The sequence below is a fragment of the Ursus americanus genome, chromosome 17 (assembly GCF_024610735.1).
Source record: "Ursus americanus isolate L20-20 chromosome 17, mUrsAme1.1.p, whole genome shotgun sequence".
Lineage (NCBI taxonomy): Eukaryota > Metazoa > Chordata > Mammalia > Carnivora > Ursidae > Ursus > Ursus americanus.
The window spans coordinates 40,307,376-40,334,976 of NC_142143.1; the positions used below are offsets into that span (position 1 = coordinate 40,307,376).

Below are 27,601 nucleotides of genomic sequence, written 5' to 3' on the forward strand. Positions count from 1 at the left end.
AGGGACTGAAGAAACCTTACAATCCTATACTTGGTGAGACTTTCCGTTGTTTGTGGATTCATCCCAGAACAAACAGCAAAACTTTTTATATTGCTGAACAGGTATTAGAAGTGCATGTTACAGAAACAAAACTGGTTCGGAAGTTATTGGAATATTTTAATAAAAAATATTAACTCAGTAAATTCACTGTTGATTAACATTTCTTATTAGTGAATATTTGGTAAGCATTTAACCTTTTAGTACTGAATACTACTAAATATCATATTTATAAGTATTACTGTTTACAGTCATGGAATCCTGTGACCAAAAATAAATCTTTATTTTTCCTGTGTCTCCCCCCACACACACCACGGATTTTGTTTCCTTTATGACCAAAATTGTCCAGTGGTTTCTGAGTTCCTAAATCAGATTTACACCCACTCGTCTGCCATTCAAGGTCTTCCATATCTTTCTAAATAAATCTCAAATTAGATGCCTTTCTTAATCTTCTATAGTAATCAGACCTCTGCATTCATAATTAGGTAACCTGATATTGCACTTTTTTGCCTCATTATTTTATAGTTTAATTCTCCCATTCCAATATTTCTTCTCAGCTATTCTCCATCTAAACCATCCCTGACCTGCTCCCCTTTCATGATCAGGGTGACTCCAGTAAGCTGTTATTTTAACACACTGTTTAACTGTTTACAGGATATTTATTTCCTAATTGAATTGTCAGCTCCTTGAAGGAATTCCCTTCCTGTAAATTTCTCTTTCTGTTGTACACATAGTAGGCAGTCAAAAATATTTCTTAGTTTTAATCTTTCATTAATTTAGACTTATATGCATTTATATTCATGATTCTCAGTCTTTTCCCCTCATCCTTCTTTTCCCCCTGGTCCTGAGGAATATGACATTTTTTTTCTCAATTACAATGACGCATTACTATAATAATTCTCACCTAGAGTGTAAGAAGGATGAGGAGACTATGTGTCATTTGAAAAACCTTCCTCTTCCCTAGAGATTTTGATATACCTCTCAAGTGGAGATGACTTATCTGTATATTAATTTTTTAAAAAATTATTGATTATACCACCTTGCATTTTAGTTCACTATAATTCCTCAGTAAATTGAGAAGCTTGAGAAGGCTTTGATTTTAGCTTTGACTCATTTCAGACAACATAAGGTGTATCTATCTATCTATCTATATAGAAAGTGTTAGATTACTAAAGTAAAATATTTGTCAAAGCTTTTGTTTCCTATCGCCTATTTAGTAATCCATATGAAGAAGAGCCACTAATGTGTTAGTTATCCATTGCTATATAATAAGTGACTGCCAGAACTTAAAACAACAAACATTTATTAGCTCCTACAATGAAATTTAGGAATCTGAGAGCTGCTTAGCTGGATGGTTCTGGCTCAGGGTCTCTCATGAGAGTGCAGTTAAGATGTCAGCCAGCTTTGCAATCATCTGAACACTTACCTGGGCTAGAAGATTTCACTTCCAAGCTCATCACATGGCTTTTGACAAGAGCACTCAATTTCCTTCCACATGGGTTTCTCCATAGGGTTGTTCACAACATGGAATCTGGTTTCTCGGAGCTAATGATCTGAGAGAGAGAGAGAGACCAAAATGGATAGTGCATTATAACTTAATTTCAGAAGTGATATATGTCACTTTTACACAAAGTAACTTTGGTACAGTGTAAGAGGAGCCCACCTAATGGTGTGAATACCAGGAGGTGGTTTCCTTGGGAGATATCTTGGAGGCTAGTTACTATAATCACCAGTTTAATTTTACCACTTACCAAACATTGCCTCTTATTATTAGAGTATATTTTTAAGACTTGAAACTTTTGATAATAGCATAATAATATGCTTATGTTATTATAGTTTACATTTTTTTCTTGTGTTCAAAGGTGTCCCATCATCCACCAATATCTGCCTTTTATGTTAGTAACCGAAAGGATGGATTTTGCCTTAGTGGTAGTATCCTGGCTAAGTCCAAGTTCTATGGTGAGTTTCTCCTTGTCTCAGTCTGCATGCACCCTTTTCTGGAAGGTAGTATTTTCTGGTGAGCTTTCCTATAGACAATGTCTTGGGCTGTTTTCAGTAAGGAATTTATATGTCATTTTAAGTATCATCCTTAACTTGAATAATGGCCTCTCCTTATTGTGTTTCTCTTTGCCTGTTCATAAGTATGACTTGTAAATATGACCCATTTTCTTTTTTACATATGTGTAAATTCATGGCAAACACCATTTACCCAAAAGACAGAATGATTGACCACTGTAGCTAGCCATTTTAGCGCATAATGTATTTCTTTTACCTTTAGTCCCGCTGAGCTTTTTTGTTCCATCTCATTATACCTGAGGGCTTGCTTGATCATTCTATTTTGGTCTTTGAATAGAGAGAGAAAGAATCCAAGTGCAGTTAGAATCCTTGGTCCAGGGTCAATCAGCAATGATATATAATCTTGGGCCAATAACATACTAATAAAAACTTTTGTTAATACAAGAGAAAATAGAGAAATATGGTTATTGTAGGAAACCATAATCTGAAAACTATAATTCAAACAAACAAATGGCCAAAACTGTATACTAGTAGAAAGTATTTAACCTTAAATACTTTTGTTTTTTTAAATTAATTTTTAAATGGAGAAAAATCAATGAATTAAATGAAGAATTCTAAACCTGAGAGAAAAAAAAATTATGGTAAAATTAGAAAAATATGGCAACAGAAACCAAGGGTCTGGTTACTGATAGAATGGAGAACTGTAGATAAGTCTGTAACAGGGAAATCTAACAATAGTTTTTGGTAAAAGAATATGGTATATGCTTTTATTTTCTTCAAGGTGTCTTTTATTTCTTTTGATGTTTGTTTTGGGTTTTGGTTTTGGTTTTTTGCCTACTTTTATTTTGCTTATTTTAGAACATGATTGTTTTCTTCTGAAGGTTACATATATTTGTAACCTATATTTGTATTTGTACCTATATTGTAATATATATTTGTAACCTATATTTGTATCTGTACCTGTATTGTAACATACATTTGTAAGTTTACTTCCCATTCCTTCATGCCCCTCTGACTATAATGTAAACAGCTTTTATGAGTGTGTGTTATATGCTTGGAGAAATTTTTGAGTACCAAGTACATAGCTTACTTTCTGGGATTACTTCAGCAATTAGCCTTCTTTTTGCCATGTTATATTACAGTTTGTGTACATCAGAGCTATCTGTTTCTTTATATTTTGAAAAAATATACTAAATTCAGGCTTTGTAGGGGAACTTTTTTGATAACTTCTTCCTTTGGTTTATTGACTTGTTCATATAGAAATTGCTTAGGTGAGTTGATATTGGTGAGTTTATATTGGTCTAGGAATTAGTTCATTTTTTTTAAGTCTAAATTAAGCTAAATTTAAAGACATCTGGACAGAATATATTCCTCTCAACAAGTAGTCTCTTTCTTGACATTTTGATGTGGTTAACAAAAAAGTTAAAAGGTAAATTATACATTAAGTACAATTGAGTGGCTATATGAATAAAATAAATTTTAAGACAAAGTGTTAACAGAGGTAAAGAGGAACATTTCATAATGATAAAAAGTTTAGTACATCAGCATAATCATAAATGTCTGTATGCCTAATCACAGAACTTCAAAATACATGAAGCAAAAATTGATTAAGGGGAGAAATAGGAATTCTAAAATCATAGTCATACACTAACCTTCTCTCCTCAGCAAATGATGAGACAACTAGATGAAATATAAGCAAAGACACATAAGACCTGAAGAACACTATCAACCACCTTACCCTAATTGATATTTCTAGAATATTACAACCAGTTACAGGATACACATTATTTTTAAGTACATTTATGGTGTTTTCAGTGATAATAACCATGATAATAACCAGTGATAATAACCAAAACTCTTCCTTCAAAAATATACTCTGGGGCACCTGGGTGGCTCAGTCATTTAAGCATCTGACTCTTGATTTCGCCTCAGGGCATGATCTCAGGGCCTTGAAAACTAGCCCCCTGAGATCCAGCCCTGTGTCAGGCTCCATCTCAGCAGGGAATGTGCTTGAGATTCCCTCTCCCTCTTCCTCTCCCTCTGTCCCTCCACCCCACTCTCTCTTTCTCTCTCTCAAATAAATAAATCTTTAAAGAAACGTATATACCAATTTCATAATGTCTTGAGTTCTTCTAAATATTTAAAGAAGAAATAATACCAAAACAACAACGACAACAAAAACCACCAAACTAATTCTGTATAACATTTTACAGAAAAGAGGAGAGGAGGAAATATTTCTCAGCTCATTTTATGAGGCCTACAGTACCCTAATCCCAAGACCAGACAGTACAAGGAAAGTATAGATCCTTATCTCTCATGAATATACACGTAAAAATCCTTACCAAATTAGTAACAAATCAGTATATATAAAGGGTAATAGACACACACATAAAAGGATATATTAAAAGGGTATATATCATGATCAATGTATCAAGGGGAGTTTATCTTGGAGACATAAGGTTGGTATATCATTGAAAATCACTGTAGTTCATATTGAATGAGGGAAAACCATATCATTTTAATAAATGCAGAAAAAGCATTTGACAGATTTCAACACCCATTCATGATAAAAGCTCTTAACAAAGTAGGACTAGATTAAAGGTATCTGTGAAAAATACATAGCCAATTTCATACTCTTAAGGTGAAAATTAAATAATTTTTACTTAAGATCAGGAACAAGGCAAAAATGTTCATTCTCACTACTTCTGTACAAAATTGCATTAGAAGTCATAGCTAATGCAGCAGGCAAGTTAAAGAAAAAGCATACAGATGAGAAAGGAGGAAGTTAAAAACCATATACATACCTGATCTATAGAGAAAATTCTCAAGAATATTCAAAAACTGCTAGAACTAATAAGTGAATTTAGTAAGGTTGCTGGATACAAGGTCAAAATACAAAAGCCAATTGTATTTCTATATACTAAAAATGAATACTTGCAGAATGAAATTTAAAAAACATCTCCAGGGGCGCCTGGGTGGCACAGCGGTTAAGCGTCTGCCTTTGGCTCAGGGCGTGATCCCGGCGTTACGAGATCGAGCCCCACGTCAGGCTCCTCCGCTATGAGCCTGCTTCTTCCTCTCCCACTCCCCCTGCTTGTGTTCCCTCTCTCACTGGCTGTCTCTATCTCTGTCGAATAAATAAAATCTTTAAAAAAAATAAAAATAAATAAAAAATAAAAAACATCTCCAATTATAATAGTATGTGAAAAATAAAATAGGTATAAAATAAAAATTGTGTAGCACTTGTACACTGAAAAACTACAAAGCATTGCTGAGGAAAATTAAACAAGATTTAAATAAATAGATATACTATCTTCATATATTAGATTTTTAAAAATTGTTACAATGGCATGAAGTGTTGATACAACAGCATGGGTGAACGTGAAAAACATTTGGGTAAGTAAAAGAAGTCAAACAATAAACTACATATTCTGTGATGCCATCTGTACAAATTCTAGAATAAGTAGAACTACAGTGACAAAAACCAAACCCATGGTTTCCTGAGGCTGGAGGAAAGGACTTACTGTCAAGAAACGAGGGGGAGCTTTTTGGGTTGATGCAAAGTTCTGTATCTTAATTGTGTGATGATGGTTACATGACTGTATACAGTTGTCAAGATTATCGAAATACACACTTAAAGTGGGTCACATGTTGAATGTAAATTATGCCTCAATAAAACTGGTGATGGGGGAAAGAAAAATACACATGGGAGAAAAACTAGAAGAAAATACCATGGAATTTTATCAATGATTGCATTTTGATGGGTTATGCTTATGTTTTCTTTTTTCAAATTATTTATAGTATTATATCAATTTTAAGTACTAAAAGCTTGGGACTTAACTGTGTAACTTATAAGAAATGTTTTTATTCAAACACAGATTTGTTATTAAGCCATACCATAAAACAGTGTTTTATTGAATGTTCTATGTGTTTAAGATTTTTAAGAACCCCATATAAAATAACATAACAAGCACATAACTGTACCTTTTAAAAGTACTAATTTTGTAAAATTAGTAATATGTGTCACATATTCACATATGTTTTGTATATAAGATAACAAATATACATTTGGGCACATTGAGATTGAGACATTTTTAAGACATTCCACTGTAGATGTATGGTAGGTGTCCTGAGTATATTTTGTTTATTTTGAATTGGTTGCATTAGTTTTGTGAAATTTAATAAACGATATTTATTCTAGGAAACTCCTTATCTGCAATATTAGAAGGAGAAGCACGATTAACTTTCTTGAATAGAGGTGAAGATTATGTCATGACAATGCCATATGCTCATTGTAAAGGTAAAGTATTTTCCATACTTGAGTTAGATATTCCGTAAACCTTTTTAAGTAAATGTATATGGCTATAATTTGTTGTGTTTTGTGATTGATGTAGTCAGCCTTTTGTTTGAAAGTGTCCTTGGTTTACAAATATTTAAGATTATTGCTTCATCTACTGAATATTTCTGTGGTGAATTAATTCACCTACAACAGACTTTTATGACACATACATCAGTTGGAAAAGGCTGATTTATAATAATGGAATTTCATTTACCTAATGTACAGGTTTTAAAATTGATGAAATTGCCCATTATTTAAATCTTTTTAAAAATCATTTTCATTTTCTTGTACCTTCACCCCTTTTTAAAATGTTAATTTGCTGCTTTTCAGTATACTGAGTCCTTTAAAAAATTTTCTTATCCTCATTTGGCAATTTCTTAAAAACTAATGTATTATACTTTTCCCCCATTATTTAAGATACAGATAAAGATACTATCATTTACAGCAGACCGGGGACCTAACCATTCTGTGCACCTTACATTTTTATAAACTCATTTAATCATTCCTACAGCACTGTAAAGTAGGTAATATTGTCTGTTTTATGGATGTGGAAAGTGAGGCACACAGAGGTTAATTTGCCTGAGATCACACAGCCAGGTCAAGATCTCTGTGTCGGCATCAGCTTCAACATTCAATATCTGTATTGATATTTCCAACCCATTTTTTTTAAAATAACTTTTTTGGGTAATAATTATCCTCTTTTAGAAACTGATTCATGAAAACATGGTAATTATTTAATGTGGCCTCATTTCACAGTTGTAGAAACTGAGAGGGTTAAGAATCTTACCTAAAGGGGCGCCTGGGTTGTGCAGTCCTTAAGCGTCTGCCTTCAGGTCTCCCTTCAGCTCAGGGCGTGATCCCAGGGTCCTGGGATCGAGCCTCACATCAGGCTCCTCCGCTAGGGGCCCGCTTCTCCCTCTCCAGCTCCCCCTGTTTGTGTTCCCTCTCTCACTGACTGTCTCTCTCTGTCAAATAAATAAATAAAATCTTAAAAAAAAAAAAAAAAAAAAAAAGAATCTTACCTAAGGCCAAACCAGTGAGAACTCTTGAGACTAAACTCTAGGCTTGTTGACTCCCATCCATTGTAACATGGACCTACCTTGTTTGAAGTATGAGAGTGGCCACCTTGTGGCCTCAGGCTTGATAATTCTTAGAGCTTCATGTGTGGTTCTTGAAATAGGCATGGAGTGAAATATCTGAAGTTATGAACTAAATTGATAAGAAATATATTTTAAAATCTTATATCATTTAGAATAAAGAATATTATTTTATGTAGATACCCAGTGCCAATGTTTTTTTTTTTTCTTGTGGCGTGGAAAAAACGAGATTATAATAACCCCTTGTGAATGAGCATAGGAAATAATGATTGTTTTCTACCTTTGTGTATTTTCTATGATGTGTTCCTCAAATCATTAATCTCACAAACTGTTTTACAAAGTGAGTTCCATAGCCAAGTAAGTATGAGACACATTGCATAGTCTGTTGAAATTAACATTGTGCATTTGCATTTTAAAAGCTCCCTTAACAATTTAGTCCAAGAACAGATTATGCACACACACACACACACACACACACACACACACACACACTTAACAAAGTCAAATGAATTCTCTGAACTTCTAGCCACAGAACCTATCTTGAGGGGTTTTTTTTTTACATGTTTGTCTTACTTACATAGTTGATTCTTGTGATTAGCAGTAGTTATGTTCCATAAAGTCACCACAAACACATTTTAATGAATACTAAGCCATTGCTCCTAGGGGAAACACAAGATTAGGTTCCTCACCTTTTCATCAACCAATCAATACATAACCTTGTTTCTATTTAAAGTCACCTTGTTTTATATTATCGATTCAATAACATTGAACTAGCAGCCAACAGCACTATAACTCATGCCTGAACCAAGCTTTAACAAACATTTTCTCCATAAGGTATATTATAGCCTTCTGTGCTTAGGAATGCTAGGTAGCACTTTAGCACTATATTTGGAGGTCATTTTAAACCATAAAATTACTAACAAAAATCACCAAACTGTGAAAAATGTGGCTCTTAAATATACTGCAAAAACAGCACTTGTTTACCAAAGGAGGGATGAAACCTTGTTCAGTCTCAGCTGGCAATTTGCACATGGGACAGCTCAAGTTTTTCACCACTTTCTGCATATCCATGAAGGATTACAAAAGTGCTGTGGGTATTTATTTTGGGATTGCTGAACATGTTTTAGTGAGAGTGTGAATTCGCAAATAATTGGATCTACAAATGGAATGGAATCTGCAAGTAATCTTATCCTCTGTTATCTGTTTAAGTCCTACAGAAACAACTTCATGTGTATGTTACAGATTGTTGTTGGGTGGGACAGAATACCCTTGAATTATTGCTTTCTCCTAGAAGGAGAGTAGATTGTAAAGTTCTGCTTGTTATTATTAGCCAGTATCTCTCTTCAGCCTTTTGTCAAAATTGTTTTTTTTTTCCTTTAGGAATTCTTTATGGCACAATGACACTGGAGCTTGGTGGAATAGTCAATATTACGTGTCAGAAAACTGGATACAGTGCAATACTTGAATTCAAACTAAAGGTTAGTGCAGATAGAAGGTGTCACCTAATTAAAGAGGGTCTTGCTATAAATATTGAACAAAGAGCACAGTTTAGTTCCTTATTAAAAAATAAATTTAAGAACACAGAATTCATCACAGGGCAGCCTTGGCAGATCCAAATCAACAGAAAGACTTCTTTTATTGATTTTAATTAATAAAACTATTGGTATTTTATGGGAGATGAGATACATGAAGTGAATGGATAGAAATTCCTCAGTAAATTAAAGCATTTCTTTACAAAAGACCACAAAGTATGTATCAGCTTGAGCTAACGTTGTGTACGGTAAGAGTTGTATTGGTTAGTTTCTGCCTAACAGTATCCTCAACCTCACAGTCTTAAAAACAACCTTGCTCTGATATGTAGGGGTTCTATCAGTCGGGAACTTGGACAGAGCATAATGGGGATGGCTTACATCTGCCATGTAATGTTTGGGGCCTCAGGAAGACTTGCAGGTTGTGAGTGACTCAACATTTGGGGCCGGAATTATCTGAAGGCTCATCACTTATATGTCCAGTGCGTGAGCTGGGACAACCTAAAGACTAAAGCTAGGACTGCTGATCTGAGCATCTGTATGTTTGGCCCTTCCATGTGGTTTGGCTTCCTCACAGCACAGTGGCTTCAAGGTAGTCAGACTTCTTACTTGGCAGCTCACGATTCCAAGTGCAAGTGTTCTTGTGAGCAAGGGGGAAGCTGCATTGCCATCCATGACCTGGTTGCAGAAAAGTCAAATTATATCATTTCCACCATTTTCTGTTATTTGAAGAGTTACAAGCCCACCCAAACGCAAGGGGAAAGAATGCAGACCCCTCTTCTCAGGGGAAGATGGCTATCTTTGGAAAATTTTGCGTCTACGTGAAAGGGAAATTTAAGACCTTTTTATTGTGGCAGTTATTGGTTTAGGACAATACATTATGTTCAGATGAGAATATTTCTATGAACTGTTTAATATTTGTTACTAGATTTCTCCGATGTTGATAATCCAACTGATCAGCAACTTTGTTCCGAGAAAAAGTATCACTTCAGTATTATTTGGTGCAGTGCCCCTCCCCCTTTTTTTAATCTTAGCAAATTTTTGCTTGTATGGTGATAATATCTGAAAATCTAAAGATGTCTTAAGTAATTTCTGACACCTTTAAGGGCTAAACTGGAACATCAAAATTTTGTCACTGACGAGAGACATCAGTAAGGCAATATAGTAACTCAAAGTATATTTCTTCTAATTTAATTTTTGGAGGATTTTTTTGGTTAAGTATTGTTTTACTGTTTTGTTTTGAAGGAAGGGCTGTTCTAATAGATGAATTAAGTCCCTCAAATCCCCTGAATTGTTATTGCTTTAAATAGACTACAACACTGATGGACCATAGTTGAGTCAGAAGAGAGCACAGGGTGCAATCATCGTTTGTGATCTCAGTATGTTCACTCTCACTATTTTCTGCATTATAATAAGCAGAAAATGATGGGAAATGTGATGAGAAAATGAAACTGCATCTAGAGACTCACACACTCTGTTTGATTTTACCTATTTATTCCACAGCAACAAATCGCAGTTTCTTTTCATTGAACATTTCTGACTAAAATATCACCCTTTTTGCCTACAGTAGCACTGTAACTATACAGTTATGTCTTTCATTCCCTTTTGTCTACATTAAATGTAAATACTAGTAAAAAGCAGAATATTTCTGTAACATTTTCTCTTTTAAAAGCCATTTCTAGGTAGTAGTGACTGTGTTAATCAAATATCAGGGAAACTTAAATTGGGAAAAGAAGTCCTAGCTACTTTGGAAGGCCATTGGGTAAGTATTTTTGTATTTTAGCTTTGCGAAAAGAATTTTATTCTGTGAAAAAAATTAAAAATAACATTTTATAAGTTCACTTATTCAATTGCTAAAAGCATCATCACTATTCAACATAAGCTTCAGCTTAACAAATATCTTGGCATTGAGCTATTATCAACAGTATTTAGTTTCATGCAATACTTTATCTTTCCAAAACTTTAATTCAATAAAAATAGCTAACATTTACCACCTATAATATTCTGCACTGTTTTAAAATGTTACTCATATTAACTCATTTAATACTTAGTAACTGTATGAGGTGGGTACTGTTAACTGTCTCTGTTTTACAGAGGAGGACACTGAGGTACAGAGTTTAATTGCTCAAAGTGATGGAGCAGTATTCCAGCCTGTGCTCTCTGGCTCCAGGGCTATGCTTCTACTCAGAGCAGTATACTGCCTCTCACCTCGAAGAAAGAGGCTTTTCCAGTTAGACTTACATTTCCTTTTGAGGAACATGGAAAGGATACAGTGGTATTTGAGAGCAATGGCTTTTATTTATTTCTCTACTGATGTAAATTCACATATATGTAATTTTGTTCAGAAGAGCTTAAATGAATAAGAAGGATATATCGTGGTACTGCCTAGATGCACTCGCACTGTCACACAGAATATATGCTATTTTCTGCATTATAATAAGCAGAAAATGATGAGAAATGTGATGAGAAAATGAAACTGTATCTAGAGACTCAACCAAGAGACCACATATGCTTTGTAATTTTAAAAATGTACTTTTCCAAAAATCATTTGGAAAAAAGATAAAACTATATTTAAAAAATGAAATTTCTGAGATTGTGCTCAAATTTTTAATGCTAAGAACAGCTCGTTGAGGTTTTTGTATATATATATATTGAGTACGTAGATAGTCAACAGCATCTCACTATAGTTCTAGCAAATACTGTGCTCTACTTTGACAATTCAGAAATGGTTGTTGAGGTTTTTGCAAGTAATTATTGAAATTTGTTTATTAAATAAAACCTGTGAAATCTCATAAACTTTTTGTGTGTTCAAAGTTTTTAAATGACTAGTATTACATATTTAATCTAATGGTTTTATAAAATGACAAGATATTTGGGACTTTTAGAAAAGTGCTAGTTGTATTTGTTTTCAAAATATGTTTAACTGTGGGATTAAGTATCAGGAAGAAAGTATTGTTACATTAAATAATCCTCTTTTAAATGACAATTCTCTGTATTAATGTTTAACTTCTTTAAATATAGGATAGTGAAGTTTTTATTAATGACAAAAAGACTGATAATTCAGAGGTTTTCTGGAATCCAACACCAGACATTAAGCAGTGGAGATTAATAAGGCACACTGTAAAATTTGAAGAGCAGGGAGATTTTGAATCAGAGAAGTAAGTACACGATTTTTCAGCCAACTTCATAAATATTGAAGAGTGTTTTTTAATCCTTCAGTAGTGTGGATACTTTCCTCTGTCACTTTTCAGTCATATTTTAATTCAGCAAAATAACATTTGTGGGATGTGACAGGACTTTTTTTTTTTTTTTTTTGGTATATGTGAATGTCAAATAAATATACAAATCATACTGGTTAAAAAATCATACTGGTTTTCTGCAGTTCTAAACTAAAGCTTCCCATTTTTTCCTTTCTCTTCTTATTTGCTCCAAGGCCTATTAAAAACAAAACCAAAAAACTTCTGTTTTGTTTGTATAAAATCATGGGACTGATTACTCTTGGTTTTCAAATTACAAGAATTATGCCACAGGATATGCAGGCTTCTAGAGGACTTAACATTAGTTGGGTAATAATTACGACCATAGTTTCTGCTCTTAAGTCATGGAATTCTTGCTTGATGTCTTACACTTTTGAACCAAAAATATTGTTTAAGTATTGCCCAGTTCTATTCTTATTATATTTCTTTGTGTTAGAAGGTTTCTATGTAAAAGACACTCTACCAGGTACTTTATATACATTATACAGTTTAGTTCTCACGACATGTTCTCATATGCATATCATTCTCATGTCTCATTGTCATGAGGATTCATGTCTGTGTACTTTCCTTCTACATTCAAAATTGAGATTGTCAAAAATGGAAGAATGTGTATGCACCAGTTCTAAAAATTGTTTCAGCTATAACCACATGATGCTCTCTATCAAGAATGAAGCTTTGCCAAGGTATAAACAATTCTTGAGGTGTGAATATAATTTAACATATTTTAAAGATGAGGAAACGAGTCTTGGGATACGTAACTTTTAGTTCACCAGCCAAGAATTCATCCCAACTCTGATTCCAAAGCTTGTGTTCTTTCAGTCACAACATGCTGTCTTCTTAGGTAGCTGGGATATAGATAGTATATTTTTATTTGATAAAAAACTAAACTTTAGTAGGGGAAAAGATTTTACCCAGTCTTTTCTGTTATATCATTGGTTCTCAACACTGGCTATGATTTAAAATCACCTGGAAAACATCTAAAAAACCAATACATGGGCCTATCCCCAAGATTTTATTTTAAAAGTTGCTGATGATTCCTGCATCCAAGGTTGAGAAGCACGGCATTACAGTATTGGATCTTTGAGGCCTGTGAATCTTAAACAGTGATAAGAATCATCCAGGGAGCTTAAAATATAGATTCTTGAGCCTTCATTACATTCTCATCATCTTGGGTCAGCACCATTCATTGCCATGTGTTTAAGAATCCAGGTAATATCTCTGTCCTGACAAGAAAAAAAATTAGTCTCCACTGTGATCTCTCTACTCAGGCACCGCTTTTTGTATCTTGACACATTCCGAAGCCTGTGAGCATAAGCTTTGTCAAAGCCAAAAACCCACATGGGCACCATTTTCTTTCAAGGGGATTCAAGTCTATTCTATGTAGATTTGATTTTCTCTTTTTAATGCTGTTTTTACACATGTATTAGACTCTGGCAGCGGGTAACTCGAGCCATAAATGCCAAAGACCAAACAGAAGCTACTCAAGAGAAGTATGTTTTAGAAGAAGCTCAAAGACAAGCTGCCAGAGATCGGAAAACAAAAAGTGAAGAGTGGACATGCAAGTTATTTGAGCTTGATCCACTCACAGGGGAATGGCATTACAAGTTTGCAGAGTAAGTAATTAAAAAGAGTATATTACAAACAATACACCAACATAGTTTTTTGCCTTTATTTCTGTAACTTTTACTGTTAGTTGGAGTAGTATTTCATTAAGCCATATATATAATTTAGTGTGAGATTTTAAACTTGATGTTCCATCCATTATAAATCTGACAAAAGAAGCTGAGGATCAGAAGAAATTAGATATGACAAATCTTAATCTTAGAGCTAGGTTCATAATTGCTAATATAAATCTATAGAATACATTTTTGGAAAAGTATTTGAGTGTTTTGTTCAGTTATTAAACAAATGGGGTTTGTTTTTTTTTTTTTTCATTTATGCAGTACTAGACCATGGGACCCCCTTAATGATATGATACAGTTCGAAAAAGATGGTGTTATCCAGACCAAAGTGAAACATCGCACTCCAATGGTATGTAATAAAAAAGTAACACGATCTGCTAAGCATACAAATTTTTCTTTTAAGGGTTTATTTATTTTTTAGAAAGAGCGAGCAGGGGGAGGGGCAGAGGGAGAGGGAGAGAGAATTTCAAGCAGACTCCGCCCTGAGCATGGTACCTGACTCAGGGCCCGATCCCACAACCCATGAGTTCATGACCTGAGCCAAAACCAAGAGTTGGACACTTAACCGTATGTGCCACCCAGGTACCCCTAGACCTACAAATTTTTTAAGCCCTTAGTATCTTTGGCCACCAAAGTTTAAAATTTGGCTTCAAAATTTAAAATTTGAGGTCAGCAAAATGGCAGAGTAGTCAGCTCCAAGCCCTTGTCCCTTCAAAGAAACAAAAATAGCAAGCAAAAATGGTCAGAAGTAAATTTGCCAGAACTATGGAAAATAGTCAGAGGTTTGCAGCAACAAAGTGAATGCTAAATCAAGACAGAGGTGACTTCAGAGCCATAGGAAAGCTTTATGGCATTTTTACTTGCCCTTACCCCAACTCCTCACAGGTGCACAGGTAGTCTTGAAGGGTCCACACATTCCCAGTGCAAGTCCTGGTTCCAGAGGGAGCAGAGCAGACCTTATTCACAAATTGTGTCTGTCTATTCTAATCTTTCTGGGGGCTACCTGAAGGATGCCTGTTTTCACTAACTCAGAGCTCACCCAGAAAGGCTGCAGGCATTGCTTGGAAGTACTGTGAGCCATACTGACAACCGGCACAATCCTGGGGCAAAAGATTCCCACTGAAACAAAACGATAGACTGTAGAAGGTGAGAAACAAAAGCTGGGGAGAAAATCTTTGGGAAACTAGGGAATCAGGAATTTTAGAAAACCTTGGAAAGGTCCAAGGCAAAATGCTTATGCTCAGAAAAGACCTGTGCAAGCCTGGCGTAGAGCTGAAAGAGGGCCGCTACACAGAGCCAGTCTGCTAATGCTGGAGAGTATTTTTTTTGTTTTTGTCTTTTGTTTTTATTTGTTTAGCTACTGGTGTTCAAGGAAGCTTCTGTCAAAGTGCTAGCTGAACACAAGCTAAGGAACAGAGATTTCAGTAACCATGAACAAGGAATACAGTCTTTGCAAAAACAATTTAGGGATTTTACTGAACAAATGTAGTACTATAGCTTTCATCAGTCCAGAAGACAGCAAGCCCTGGGGAAGGTGGAGAATCTGATTTCCTGAATTACCACATTATAACAATCAGATGTCCAGTTTTCTTTAAAGAATAACCAGGCATAGAAAGAAGCATAAAAGGATGACCCATTAAAAGGAACAAAATAAATTGACAGAAACCATCCCTGATGAAATCCAGACACCAGACTCAACAGACAGAGTTGTTAGAACAGTTGTCTCAAATGTGCCCACAGAGTTAAACAGGAACAGGAACAAAGAACTAAAGAAAACCAAGAAAAAGATACATAAATAAAATTAGAATATCAATAAAGAGAAATTATACAAAGGAACCAAACAAATTCTGGAGCTCAAAAATAGAATAACTAAAGTGAAAAAGAAGCTATAGGGACTGAGGGGAAGAGAGAATGAGAAGTCGTTGCTTAATTATTACAGTCTCTCTCTGGTACGATGAAAATGTTTTAGAAGTAGCTATTTGCACAACATTTGCACAGTATTGTGAATCTACTTAATACTACTGAATTGTACACTTAAAAATGGCTGAGGTGGCAAAATTTATTATATATATATGTGTATCTGTACATACACATGGTATCACTATTTAGAAACTGTAAAACATTTTAGAGGCGCCTGGGTGGCTCAGTCATTTAAGCATTTGACTCGATTTCAGCTCAGGTCATAATCTCAGGGTTGTGAAATTGATCTCTGCATTGGGCTCCGTGCTGGGCGTGGAGCCTGCCTAAGATTTCTCTCTCTTTCCCCTCCCTCTCTCTCTCCCCCTCTGCCCCCCCTTCTCAAAAAAAAATTTTTTTTTAAACATTGTTTCTGCCTTTAACAATAAAAACATGATAGAGACAGGGCATCTGTATTTCCTCCTAAAGGTAGAGTTTACTGAGAGATAGATTGGTGACTCCCTTTGTCATTTTAAATACTTCTCACCAGTCTTCATCAATCTCCAATTTGAACCTACTCTAAGAATGTGGATTTAGATTCTAATGCTATAATGTTCAGTCTCTGTGACTTGAAGTAGGAGGGCATAGTGTAAGCTGAATCTAGAACCTACCTGCTCATTGCTTATTTTCTATAACAAAATTGCAGAAATTTTATTTTAATTTGTCTTTCGAATAAGATTTTGCAAAAGAATGGGTAATTGTAGATAATTCCTATTTAGAATGGTATGAATAGAATCCAGGAGTTATGATGACTGGTTCCCTGTTTTTATAAGCATGTAAATTATCTTACCCTTTTGATTCTAGTTTCTTCTCTTGAATTTGAGTTTTTAACCTTAGGATTGACCTCCAAAATTGCAAGCCTATTTGTTAATAGAGTAGAGTCTGAAGTACATTATTCTAAGAAAAATTTAGTCTTAGTTGATCATCTGATATACTTCTGAATCTTGTGCATGCATTCAAATACTTTATATAAGTTTAAATCATGCTCTGCAACGGGGCGGGCACCTGGGTGGCTCAGTCGGTTAAGCATCTGTCTTCAGCTCAGGTCATGATCTCAGGGTCCTAGGATTGAGCCCCATGTCACGCTCCCTGCTCATCAGGGAGTCTTCTCTCCCTTTGCCATTCCCCCTTCCCACCTCCCTACTGCTTGTGCTCTCTGTCTCTCAAATAAATAAATAAAAGCATGTTTTAAAAAATCACGCTCTGCAGAATAATACTTCCATTTATTATAAGATACTATCTAGGGGCGCCTGGGTGGCTCATTCGGTTGAGTGTCTGCCTTCACCTCAAGTCCTGATCCCAGGGTCCTAGGATTGAGTTCTGTGTCAGGCTCCCTGCTCACTGGGGAGTCTGCTTCTCCCTCTCCCTCTGCCCCTCCCCCTGCTATGCTTGCTCACTGTCTCTCTCTCTCTCTCAAATAAATAAAATCTTAAAAAAAGAAGATGCTCTCTACAGTATCCAGATATTATTAAAAGTAAGTTAATAATTTTATGGGAAACCCAATATCATTCAATGGGAATATTTCTAGTGTTGAGAACAAGATAAATATGATTGAAAAAGAACACTAATATTTGACATTGAACTAGAGATACTGACTGGTGCAATTAGAAGTTTGGGGGGTCTATATTCATATTTGTGTGTGACATAAAAATGTCCCTTGAAGGATATACAGAGTAATAGTATTTAGAGAAAATGGGTTGATAGAGCTCAGCAGTGAAGAGAAACTCTTCATTGCATATTTTTAAAATATTTTTTGTTATTTGTGCCAAATTAATGTTTCCTATTACAATTTAATCATTTGATTGTATAAGTGTATCACATGTTGTTAAGTTTTAATTAGACTATTTCATCTTTATTTTTATTTCAGTGTACTGTACCCATGAACAGATAGCTTTGACAGTTATACAACATTGGTCTTTAATTTAAAAATTCACTGCAAATTCACATAGCATGGCTTTTTTTTTTCAGGTTAGTGTCCCAAAAATGAAACATAAGCCAACCAGGCAACAGAAGAAAGTGGCAAAAGGCTATTCTTCCCCAGAACCTGATATCCAGGACTCATCTGGAAGTGAAGGTAAAAATATTTACTGCAGACTCTTCACTACAAGCACCTAAACTTTTAAAAGGATATTACAGTATTATGTTTAATATATGAAAAGTGTTTTTCATATTAACTCAGGAAGATAATGTAGGAGTTTGGGTGGAGACAGAGATGGCATGCAAAAAAAAAGCTATTTTAGATTATAGATAAGTTTCAAGACCAGGCCACAAGGGAAAGGCAAGTGGAGAACATGCAAATCAAGAATCACACTGTAGGGGCGCCTGGGTAGCGCAGTCGTTAAAGCGTCTGCCTTCGACTCAGGGCGTGATCCCGGCGTTCCGGGATCGAGTCCCACATCAGGCTCCTCCGCTGGGAGCCTGCTTCTTCCTCTCCCACTCCCCTGCTGTGTTCCCTCTCTCGCTGGCTGTCTCTCTGTCACATAAATAAATAAAATCTTAAAAAAAAAAAAAAAAAGAACCACACTGTAGTACTAGTTCTTGTTAGCTTCTGAAAAATTGTTGATGGTTTCCTAGATTCAATGCAGGAAGCATTTTTTGAGCTTTGAGCTCATTTCCATGCTTTAAAGAAAGTTTTCCATTTTTAGAATAAATTCTTGCAGTGTTTAGAAGTCACAGAGAAGTAAAAATATATCAGAATTATGGACTAAATTAACTAGTATGCCATTCTTGTTCAAGTCAGATAATGTGTAAAATGTCTTGAATTACATTGAGATATAATCAAGAAAGGATTAAGGTAATGTCTGAGAAAATAAAGGTTTTTTTTTAAAGCCATAGTTCTCTACTAAGCTAGGGAGCTTATTTTTATAGCAATAACACTAGAGGTGAATAAATGATAAATGCCAGGAAATTAGTAGACAACAAATAACAATTTAAAGGAAAGGGAGCTGAATTCAGTTTGAGGTAGGTTCTTAGAGATGAACCCTGATGAATTAAGATTTCTAATGGATTACAGCAATCTAGGCTTGAGGGATGTTGGTGGGGGGGCAAGATGACCAGTGTAAAAGAGGAATAAAATCAATAAACGTTTAAAAGTATGAGTCACAGGGTACCGGTGTGCTAGAGGGGGTTATTAGTTATACTGTTTTGTTCCCATTTTACAGAAAAGGAAATTGAGACACAGGTTTGCTCAAGGTCACGTATCCCATAAGGCAGTATGTATATGTAATATATGCAGATATTTTGGTTCCTTAATTCACTCTCTTATCCACTCCACTATTTACCTGTAATTTATCAGTTGACATTCACTGAGTACATAATGTGTGCCAAGCTAGATGTTTAATACACTGTACTACCACCATGTGAAGTTTGAATGGTGGTATTGTTATTCCTCTTTTACAAATAAGAAAGCTGAGACCTGGAGAAAGGTTAAGATCTGAACAAAAACAGGATATGAGAGGAATGGATATGAGAGGTTTGAAGGGGAAAAAAATACAGTGTAATGGTTGACAGTAAAAATTTATAGAAAAGGTAGCAAAACCAACTGAAAAGATATAAAATTTAGGTGACTATAACATCAACAATAAAACACTGAAAAGGGGGCTCAAAAAACTGACTTCTTCAGATGTAGGCAAATAGACAAGAGATAAAAGAGAGTAATACCTTCCCCCAAATTAATATATGTATTTTTAATGGATTATTTTTGTCTATTTTAATGAGTATTAAAAAACTGATGTAGGGGCGCCTGGGTAGCGCAGTCGTTAAAGCGTCTGCCTTCGGCTCAGGGCGTGATCCCAGCGTACCGAGATCGAGTCCCACATCAGGCTCCTCTGCTATGAGCCTGCTTCTTCCTCTCCCACTCCCCCTGCTGTGTTCCCTCTCTCGCTGGCTGTCTCTATCTCTGTCAAATAAATAAATAAAATCTTTAAAAAAAAAAAAAAAAAACTGATGCCATCCAAAATATAACTAATTTGTAGTTACTTTAAATATATTTGTAGTATTCTAGTTTTGAAATGATATGATTGAAACTTAAAAAAATGCAGAATACTAGTATTGTTACATTACTCTCTAAGCCATAAAAGTAATGCTTAGGAAAATTTTTATTACACGAGAATCGTTATGTTGAAATGTAAATTGTTTATAATTGTATGTATTCGGTATTTTCACCAACTTCATTCCAAATGTCTTTTCAGCTCAGTCAGTAAAACCAAATACAAGAAGAAAGAAAGGGATAGAACTGGGAGACATTCAAAATTCCATCGAATCTATAAAACAAACACAGGAAGAAATTAAAAGGTAATATATATGGACAGTGGCTGTTCATTTAAGTCTAGAGGGATAGTTAAGAATCCTGTTATGTAGGAAATTATATGCAAACTTTACAGTTTTAAAACATTGTTGGGCTAAAATAGAACCTTGGCTTCTGTTACCTGATGACTAACACTTATGAAATTCCTTCACCACTAAAATATTGGTAGAGAGTGGTGGTTTTTCCTCATCCGTGAGGGTAGGATTGGAATCTTACTGCTGTAGCATACCTGAAATATAGCTGGGTTAGGTGTGGAAGTGGGGTGGTTTCTGAGAAAGTTGGCTAACAAAGGCTTCTGCCATCCCTTTGTATGTAGCTAATTTTTAATTGGAGTGCCTCAGTTGTTGAAATACTGAAATACTTCACAGCAATGGTTGAATAGCCTGAGACCTTTGAATGCTCTTTTTGTAGTCCCACGCCATTCCTCACGCATACCTCTCCGTGATCCAGCAGCACAAGATTTTTTTTTTTGATGTAAAGTTCGATGATTCATTAGTTGCATATAACACCCAGTGCACCATGCAATACGTGCCCTCCTTACTACCCATCACCAGTCTATCCCATTCCCCCACCCCTCTCCTCTCTGAAGCCCTCAGTTTGTTTCTCAGAGTCCATAGTCTCTCATGGTTCATTCCCCCTTCTGATTACCCCCCCTTTCTTTATCCCTTTCTTCTCCTACCGATCTTCTTAGTTTTTATGTTCCATAGATGAAAGAAACCATATGATATTGTCTTTCTCCCAGCAGCACAAGATTAACACCTAGGAAGGCTCCTTGGAGGGAGAAGGGTCCTGATCTCTCCTGCTCCATTGCTAAGCTAGCATGAGTGCAGATTGGTTGCCTCCCATTGCTATATCAGAGAATTTTTTTTAAGGTGATTTTTCTCGTTCTTAGTGATCTTACAGCTTACATTTAGTTGCTGTTTTCATTTACAGCCTCACCTCCTGCCATTCCCCTACACCTGTCCCATGTTCTAGTTCTTTGAAACTCCTCACATCTCCAGGATACACTTTCTGTGTCATTTCTGGAGCTTTGTCAACACGGAATTGCTCTTCCTCCCACCCTGCCCATTAAGAAAATCCCTGTTTATCCTTCAGAATATAATTCAAATACTATCCTTTCAGTAACATTTCTAATTACTCACCCTGCCCTGTAGAGTTATTAATCTCTCCACTTTTCTTATACAATTCTCTATACATACTGCTTTTGAGCATTTACTAGACTACAGAGTTGTTATTGTGTGTGTCTGCTTACCTCGCCCCTGCAGCCCCCACTGGACCATGAGCTCCGTTAGAGGAGGGGGCATGTCTTCTGCATCTTGGTGTCATCAGCCCTTATATAAAATTTTTGTTTCCTAGTTTAATTAGATTTATAAATTAATGAGCCTACTAGTTCATTTGCTTCCTTTCTTTCTCTATACTGGTAAAACACTTTAATAGAAGAAGTTGGGGTGGGGGCGGGGTGGGATGTCTTCACTAACCAGTTTTTTTCTTTTTAGCCAAAAGCATTTAGGATGGCATGAGGATAGTGTAAGCTCATTACATGACTAAGTTAATATTTTGTTAGCATAGGAAGTGCCTGTGTAGCATTTTTCAAGTTAGGAATGTCATGAGATCCGTTGTATTATTTTTTCCTGGAGAATTTAGGATTTTTCTCCAACTCTACTTCTATCATCCCTAAAGTAAAGGTAAAAAGAATCTTAATTAGGCCAACTTAAAAAACACAATTTTTGTTAAAAAAAAAACCACTGTGATACAGAGAAAGGTGATATATTTTTTGTATCAAATTTTAATTATGTTTGGTGCACATCATTGAGTAATGTATTTGGTTTAACGTGGAATGTAGATTTAGACAATAATGGCTTCACGTAAGATAATCAGGTTCCTGTTCAAGTAGTTGTAATTGATTGAACTAGTTACTTTAGATAGTGTAATTAAGTGTTCTCTTAACTAAGACTTTACTAATAAGTCTCATATCAAATTATGAGTTCTGTGGTAACATTTTTGACATAAAACTTACTGTTTTTATTTTTGCAGAAATATTATGGCTCTTCGAAATCATTTAGTTTCAAGCACACCTGCCACGGATTATTTTCTGCAACAAAAAGACTACTTCATCATTTTCCTCCTGATTTTGCTTCAAGTTATAATAAACTTCATGTTCAAGTAGAAGTTCCTTACAGTTGAATCAGTGAACTGGAATGATCAGATTTGGCCTGGGACCAAATGTTCAAGTTGCTTTGGTCTTTATTAAAACGTCACAATATTTCTAAAACAAAAATCTTAGAGATAAATGTAGAGGTGTTGACCTTTCATACCTTTTATCCTTAACCTGAAATAAGAACTATTGGTTATTAAAGTGAGCTATGTGTTAAGTGCCAGAACATTTCTAGCTTTTGTGACAATGTGTTTACATGTGAGTGTGATAAATCCACATGTATACACAATTGTGTCTTATGTATACCTGACAGTAGTCTTTGTATTCTGTAGTATGTTCTGAGATATAGCATTAACATTCTTATGAAATATATATAGCAGTCTATTTTCTTCATAAAATAGGCACAAGACTTTTATCAATAAGGAATTACAGAATGGGAAATGATGGCATAATTGACATAAATAGTTTAAAACACTGTCCTGTTTCAAAAAAAAAAAATCATTTCCAAAGCACCCAGATCAGTTGTCTTCTTAGAAACAGCAAGAAAAAAGTGTAGTCAAAATTGATGTACTGAGAGAGACAAGATGGCAAACTGCTTTTTTAAAAGTTTACACATGACTTTTTTTAACCCCTAGAATTTAATATTTATAGATACAGGTATAAATGTATGTGTGTGTATATCAACATAAAAATTGGTATGCGGCTATTTGGATCTGTTCATTATATCTTTCTTATACCTATATAATACCACCTTAATCACTTGCTTAAAAAAGTGTGGTCAAAATTTATTGCTGTCCTTTTTTCTTATTTCTGTTTTTTGTAACTCCATTGGTCCAATAGCATAGGTCAAATTCTAGAGATGTTTATAGGACATATGAAATTCTGATAATTTACGTTTTTTCATTATGAAAAATATATTTTAGCTTTTGTTTAGACCCTAGTGTGTTCAGTGAACAAATAGAATAGAAAAAATTATAACCAATATTTTATTTCAAAAGCCAAATAAGAGAAAGGCGATAAGAAAAGACACTTTGTGTGGTAGCATTTATGTGTATATTAAAATTGGTTTCTTTAAAATGTGCAATAAGTTGAGCATTTAAGAAGAACATCAAGTTCTGAGGTTTAATTCCTTACTCTCCTGTTCTGAGCAACTTCATTCTGTGATAAAACAACAATTCTTCAAGATTTTTTTTGTTCAGGCTCAGACAAACTTTTTCCTAATTTTTGGGGGGAGGGGTTAATATTTTTACTTTTTGTCATAAATATTTACAGTCCTCAGAAGCAATGTTTGCAAATGTAGTTAAGCTTAGGAACATGTTGTCCTAAGATATATCTCAGAATCCTGAAAGTGTAGATTTCGAAGTGGCTATTAATGAAAATAAAAGTCAGAATAACTATTCTGGCTACATTTGCCTTTGATTAAGAAGAGAGTGTGAGACACTAGCAAGATTACAATCATCTATGCCATGATAAATATAAAATCAAGGAATGATTGCTAAATTACAAAAACTGAAAGTGATAAAAAAAGAGCCTGTCTTTCCCCCTAACTAATATAGCTATCTTAAGTAGCCGTAGGTTTTAAGAAGAGCAATTTTCCCATGTAGTTTTGGCAAAATAATGCTGTATTCCATATGTACATGTGAAAACATTTTTTAATTGACTGAAATGTAAGTGAGATATACCTATACCTGGTGTAAGTATAGGTTTATTATGACTACACAGAACAGGTGGGATCTGTTTGTATTTCATGCTTGTCAATATAATTTTTATACTCACTTTCTGTTACCAATGTTAATGCCCAACTGCCTATTCATTGATGGATGATATTTTGTAAATATTGTACAATTTGATCCTTTTTATGGTTTAAATTAGTATTTATATAAGTTGATTGGCTGATCACAAAAATCATTTCATCATTAAACCCTGAGAACTTAAAATTTTTTGTTGGTAACCCCCCTTTGCAGTTTTAGTCTTACCCACTTGTGTGTTATTTTCATTTGGTCTAAATAGTGTTTTATTTGTATAGGTATCGTCTAAGACTGGAAAGGTAGTTATTTTCTTTTTTTAAGGCAGATATTTTGGGTTCTTTACTTGAGTCAAAAACTATTTCATGAAAAAGAGCAGGGTTACTCATGACTGTTTCTTATACACTGAAAGCATATATCTAATCTAAGTCTTCTTATGCTTTTAGTTGTATGAGTTCCTTTCTGTGAACTGAACACAAAACTCAGGAATTGGTGGTTTAGTTTTAGATCAGTGCTTATACTAGGCTTAGTATGTGAATCCTTTAAAACACATAATTAACTTTGTATGTAGCCATATATGTAATTGACTTTGAATGTTCTCTACCTGAGATTAATATTCCTTCAACCATGGATTCATAAAAATTGTGATTACAGTTCCCAGTTGTCTGAGAACCTCATGATGGTTTCTAGGATTTAAGATCTTATGACCACTTTTTTTTCATTTGATCAAAAATTTTACTTTTTCACATGAAAATTTAGATGAGTAATAATTATTGACATGTGCATTTGTTTTAATTATTAAATGTACTATGCCTTCAATTATCCACCATTTAGTGAGGTATAGCTGGCCCAGGAATAGACAGTAAATAGGGCATGTGAAACAAGTAAGTTTCAGCAATAGATATTTTACTTGTATTTCATGTTAGTACTTTTTTGTATCACTTATAAAGGTACAGTGTAGTCCTTGTCACCATTCCATTGAAAAAGTTGGCCTTGTAAAATACAACACTCATTTAGTATTCACGCTTTTGTGCCTTTAAGAAAATACTTTTTGTTATTTTTGTGTTACAGAACTCTCCAATATGATTCGAAGTGTTTATAGGCTTACTTGTCATAAAGGGTCATTTCTCTGTGTTGTTTTATTTCCTTTTATATAGCTATAGTATATTTAAACAGTAATGCTGTACTTTTATAAGGGTTTGTCTGTTTAACTATTTCAAATATATTCACTCTTAGACATCATTGAAGTAGACTTGTCAGATTATTCTGAGTATTGTAAACAGTGCCTTTTTGATGGAATTCACACTGTTTTGGGTGTCAACTTGTGCCATATACACATAAAATTCTGTAGAAGGCAGTTTTAACTTTTTGAATATCTTAGTCAAATATTTAAGAAAACAAATGTATAAAATTCCATTTTTTCCAGTGTTTAGTATTTCTAATGAGTAATGAATATATTTTTGGGGGTTTTTTGGTTGATACACAGTGATGATGGCAATATTGATGAGCCATACGTGATGCTGTAGATTATTTTGAATTATGTTAAATGTACAGAAATAAAATACTAATATTAGCATTTATACCAAATTTTCCAATTTGAACCAATAAGGGGTAACACCATACAAATCACTAAGTTTACATTTCAACTTCTGTCTCATTTGACTACATGGATAAAGAAATTCTTTAAAATGTATAACCTGCCACTATTATGTAATTTGGTTTCATTTTGTTTACGTACAGTGTGTGAATTTAGTATATTTAAGTTACTTTTTGTTACTCTTTAACATACTGTTTGTTTTGTTACAGTTTTTAATTGAAGATGGACTGTTAAAATTGTATAGGACCAGTGTCTCCTTAATATGATTAACATATTTAGAAGAGCCACAAGAAACCCATGACAAAATGAATGTGAATATACTTTCTAAAATGTTTAGAAAACTTTATCTTTTTGCATTTATCATGTAAAATTATTTTAGTATTACAGTATTGAAATTTATTTTAAAAAAATGCCATGAAACATTAGAACTGATGAGCCACAGAACTTCGGTTGAAAAATTTTCACTTTTTAGCATGCTAAATATACATTTAAGTTAAATATCCTGTTGAATGGCCATTTATAAATTCAAACACTACCACTGGTCGGTTTTGTATAATAGAATAAAAGTATGTTATCTGCAGTGTAAGTTCAGCACACTGTCAAATCCTTTCCCTGAGGTGCATAGTAGATGTACAGATAGTCATAGGCAACTGTTTTGTAATGTATTACATTTCTAATCTATTATTCCTAACCTGTTATAAATGTTTGCAGAGACAAAAAAAAATCGAATTTTTCTAATCTGTAAAATTATGCTAACTTCTACAGGTAGGCATTCTGAATAAAATTCTTAAAAAGAGCAAACTATGATCAAAGACTTTGAATATAACATATGGTGACTAACTTACTTTGTCCTAGTTTTTAAATTTAAAAGATAATCAGTAGGGGTAGTTGTGAAGGATGGTGAAGGGCTGGGAAGGGTTTAATAGTTAGAATCCCTAATGTATGCTTTCCTTGGTGCTTTATATTCATTCTTCTTAAATACTCATAATAACCTTAAGGTAAGTGGAAGTTAGCCCAACTTTATAAACAAAGAATCTGAGACTCAGAGCTCTAAGTTAAATGATTCCAGAAGCTACACAGTAAGAGTGATGGCAAGCACAAGTTTAAATCCATGTCTAACTTCAATGTCCATTCTTCCACAGTACACTTAAATAGAACTTTGATGGTAGCACTTTACTTTTAAAAGTTTGGAGTAATCCACTGCTCCAATCTATATATCATAGCTATATCCACCACTGTTTTGTGATGGGTGGAACCAGGAAATAAACCTACTATTAAACAAGTATATATAGAAAAAGTTTTTTCCCCTCAAATCATTTATTAGTCCATACCCAGTCAACATCAGGTGAGTTCCAAATCATTCCTGTCTGTTTTCCTCTCTTTTCTTCCATCCTCTTTCCTCTTCCATTCTTGCTCTCTCCCCAGGGTCTACTTGCTTCTGGCTAATAGTTGGTTTTGTCTTATTAATTGGTTGGGGGGCAGAGGGAAAGGAGGGCTTACAGGTTTCCCCTGTCCTATGCGTAGGAATAAGAGGTAAGGGGAACAGCCCCTCATTGTTCAACCTCAATGAAAAATCTACAAGATAATTTTCTTACTAATATTGACTGCACTCTCGTAGGTGTCCTGTGTTGTGCTATCATCCTAATTGGCTCTTCTGCACTTTACAAAATAATCCTTCCCTTGTAGAGAGAGTGGGTCCATACACTAGTGAATATCACAGTACTTGGAGGGGGTGTGCTGTAAATAGTTGACTGTTGAGTGCTTAGTATTATATGCCAGGCACCATGCAAAAAAAGCTCTTTGCAAACATTCTGACTGCAAAACCTTGTGAGGTTTTTCCTTTATTATCTCCATTTTTTAAGATAACAGAAGAGTTTACTTACTGA

At 34.5% G+C, this 27,601-nt stretch overlaps 1 protein-coding gene across 16 annotated transcripts in view; it reads left to right on the forward strand.

Moving 5' to 3' along the window:
• The window catches only part of OSBPL8 (oxysterol binding protein like 8), a 157,770-nt gene extending 131,254 nt beyond the window's left edge, over nucleotides 1-26,516 (forward strand). For all 16 annotated transcript variants that reach the window (XM_045811149.2, XM_045811153.2, XM_045811154.2 and 13 more), the window contains 11 exons: nucleotides 3-101; nucleotides 1,899-1,995; nucleotides 6,254-6,352; nucleotides 8,869-8,966; nucleotides 10,690-10,779; nucleotides 12,039-12,175; nucleotides 13,702-13,887; nucleotides 14,218-14,305; nucleotides 17,881-17,986; nucleotides 20,103-20,205; nucleotides 22,253-26,516. In XM_045811149.2, the coding sequence (XP_045667105.2) occupies nucleotides 3-101; nucleotides 1,899-1,995; nucleotides 6,254-6,352; nucleotides 8,869-8,966; nucleotides 10,690-10,779; nucleotides 12,039-12,175; nucleotides 13,702-13,887; nucleotides 14,218-14,305; nucleotides 17,881-17,986; nucleotides 20,103-20,205; nucleotides 22,253-22,385 (1,236 nt within the window). In that variant the 3' untranslated portion in view covers nucleotides 22,386-26,516. The remainder of the gene's footprint in view (nucleotides 1-2; nucleotides 102-1,898; nucleotides 1,996-6,253; nucleotides 6,353-8,868; nucleotides 8,967-10,689; nucleotides 10,780-12,038; nucleotides 12,176-13,701; nucleotides 13,888-14,217; nucleotides 14,306-17,880; nucleotides 17,987-20,102; nucleotides 20,206-22,252) is intronic.
• The last annotated feature ends 1,085 nt before the right edge of the window (nucleotides 26,517-27,601 follow it).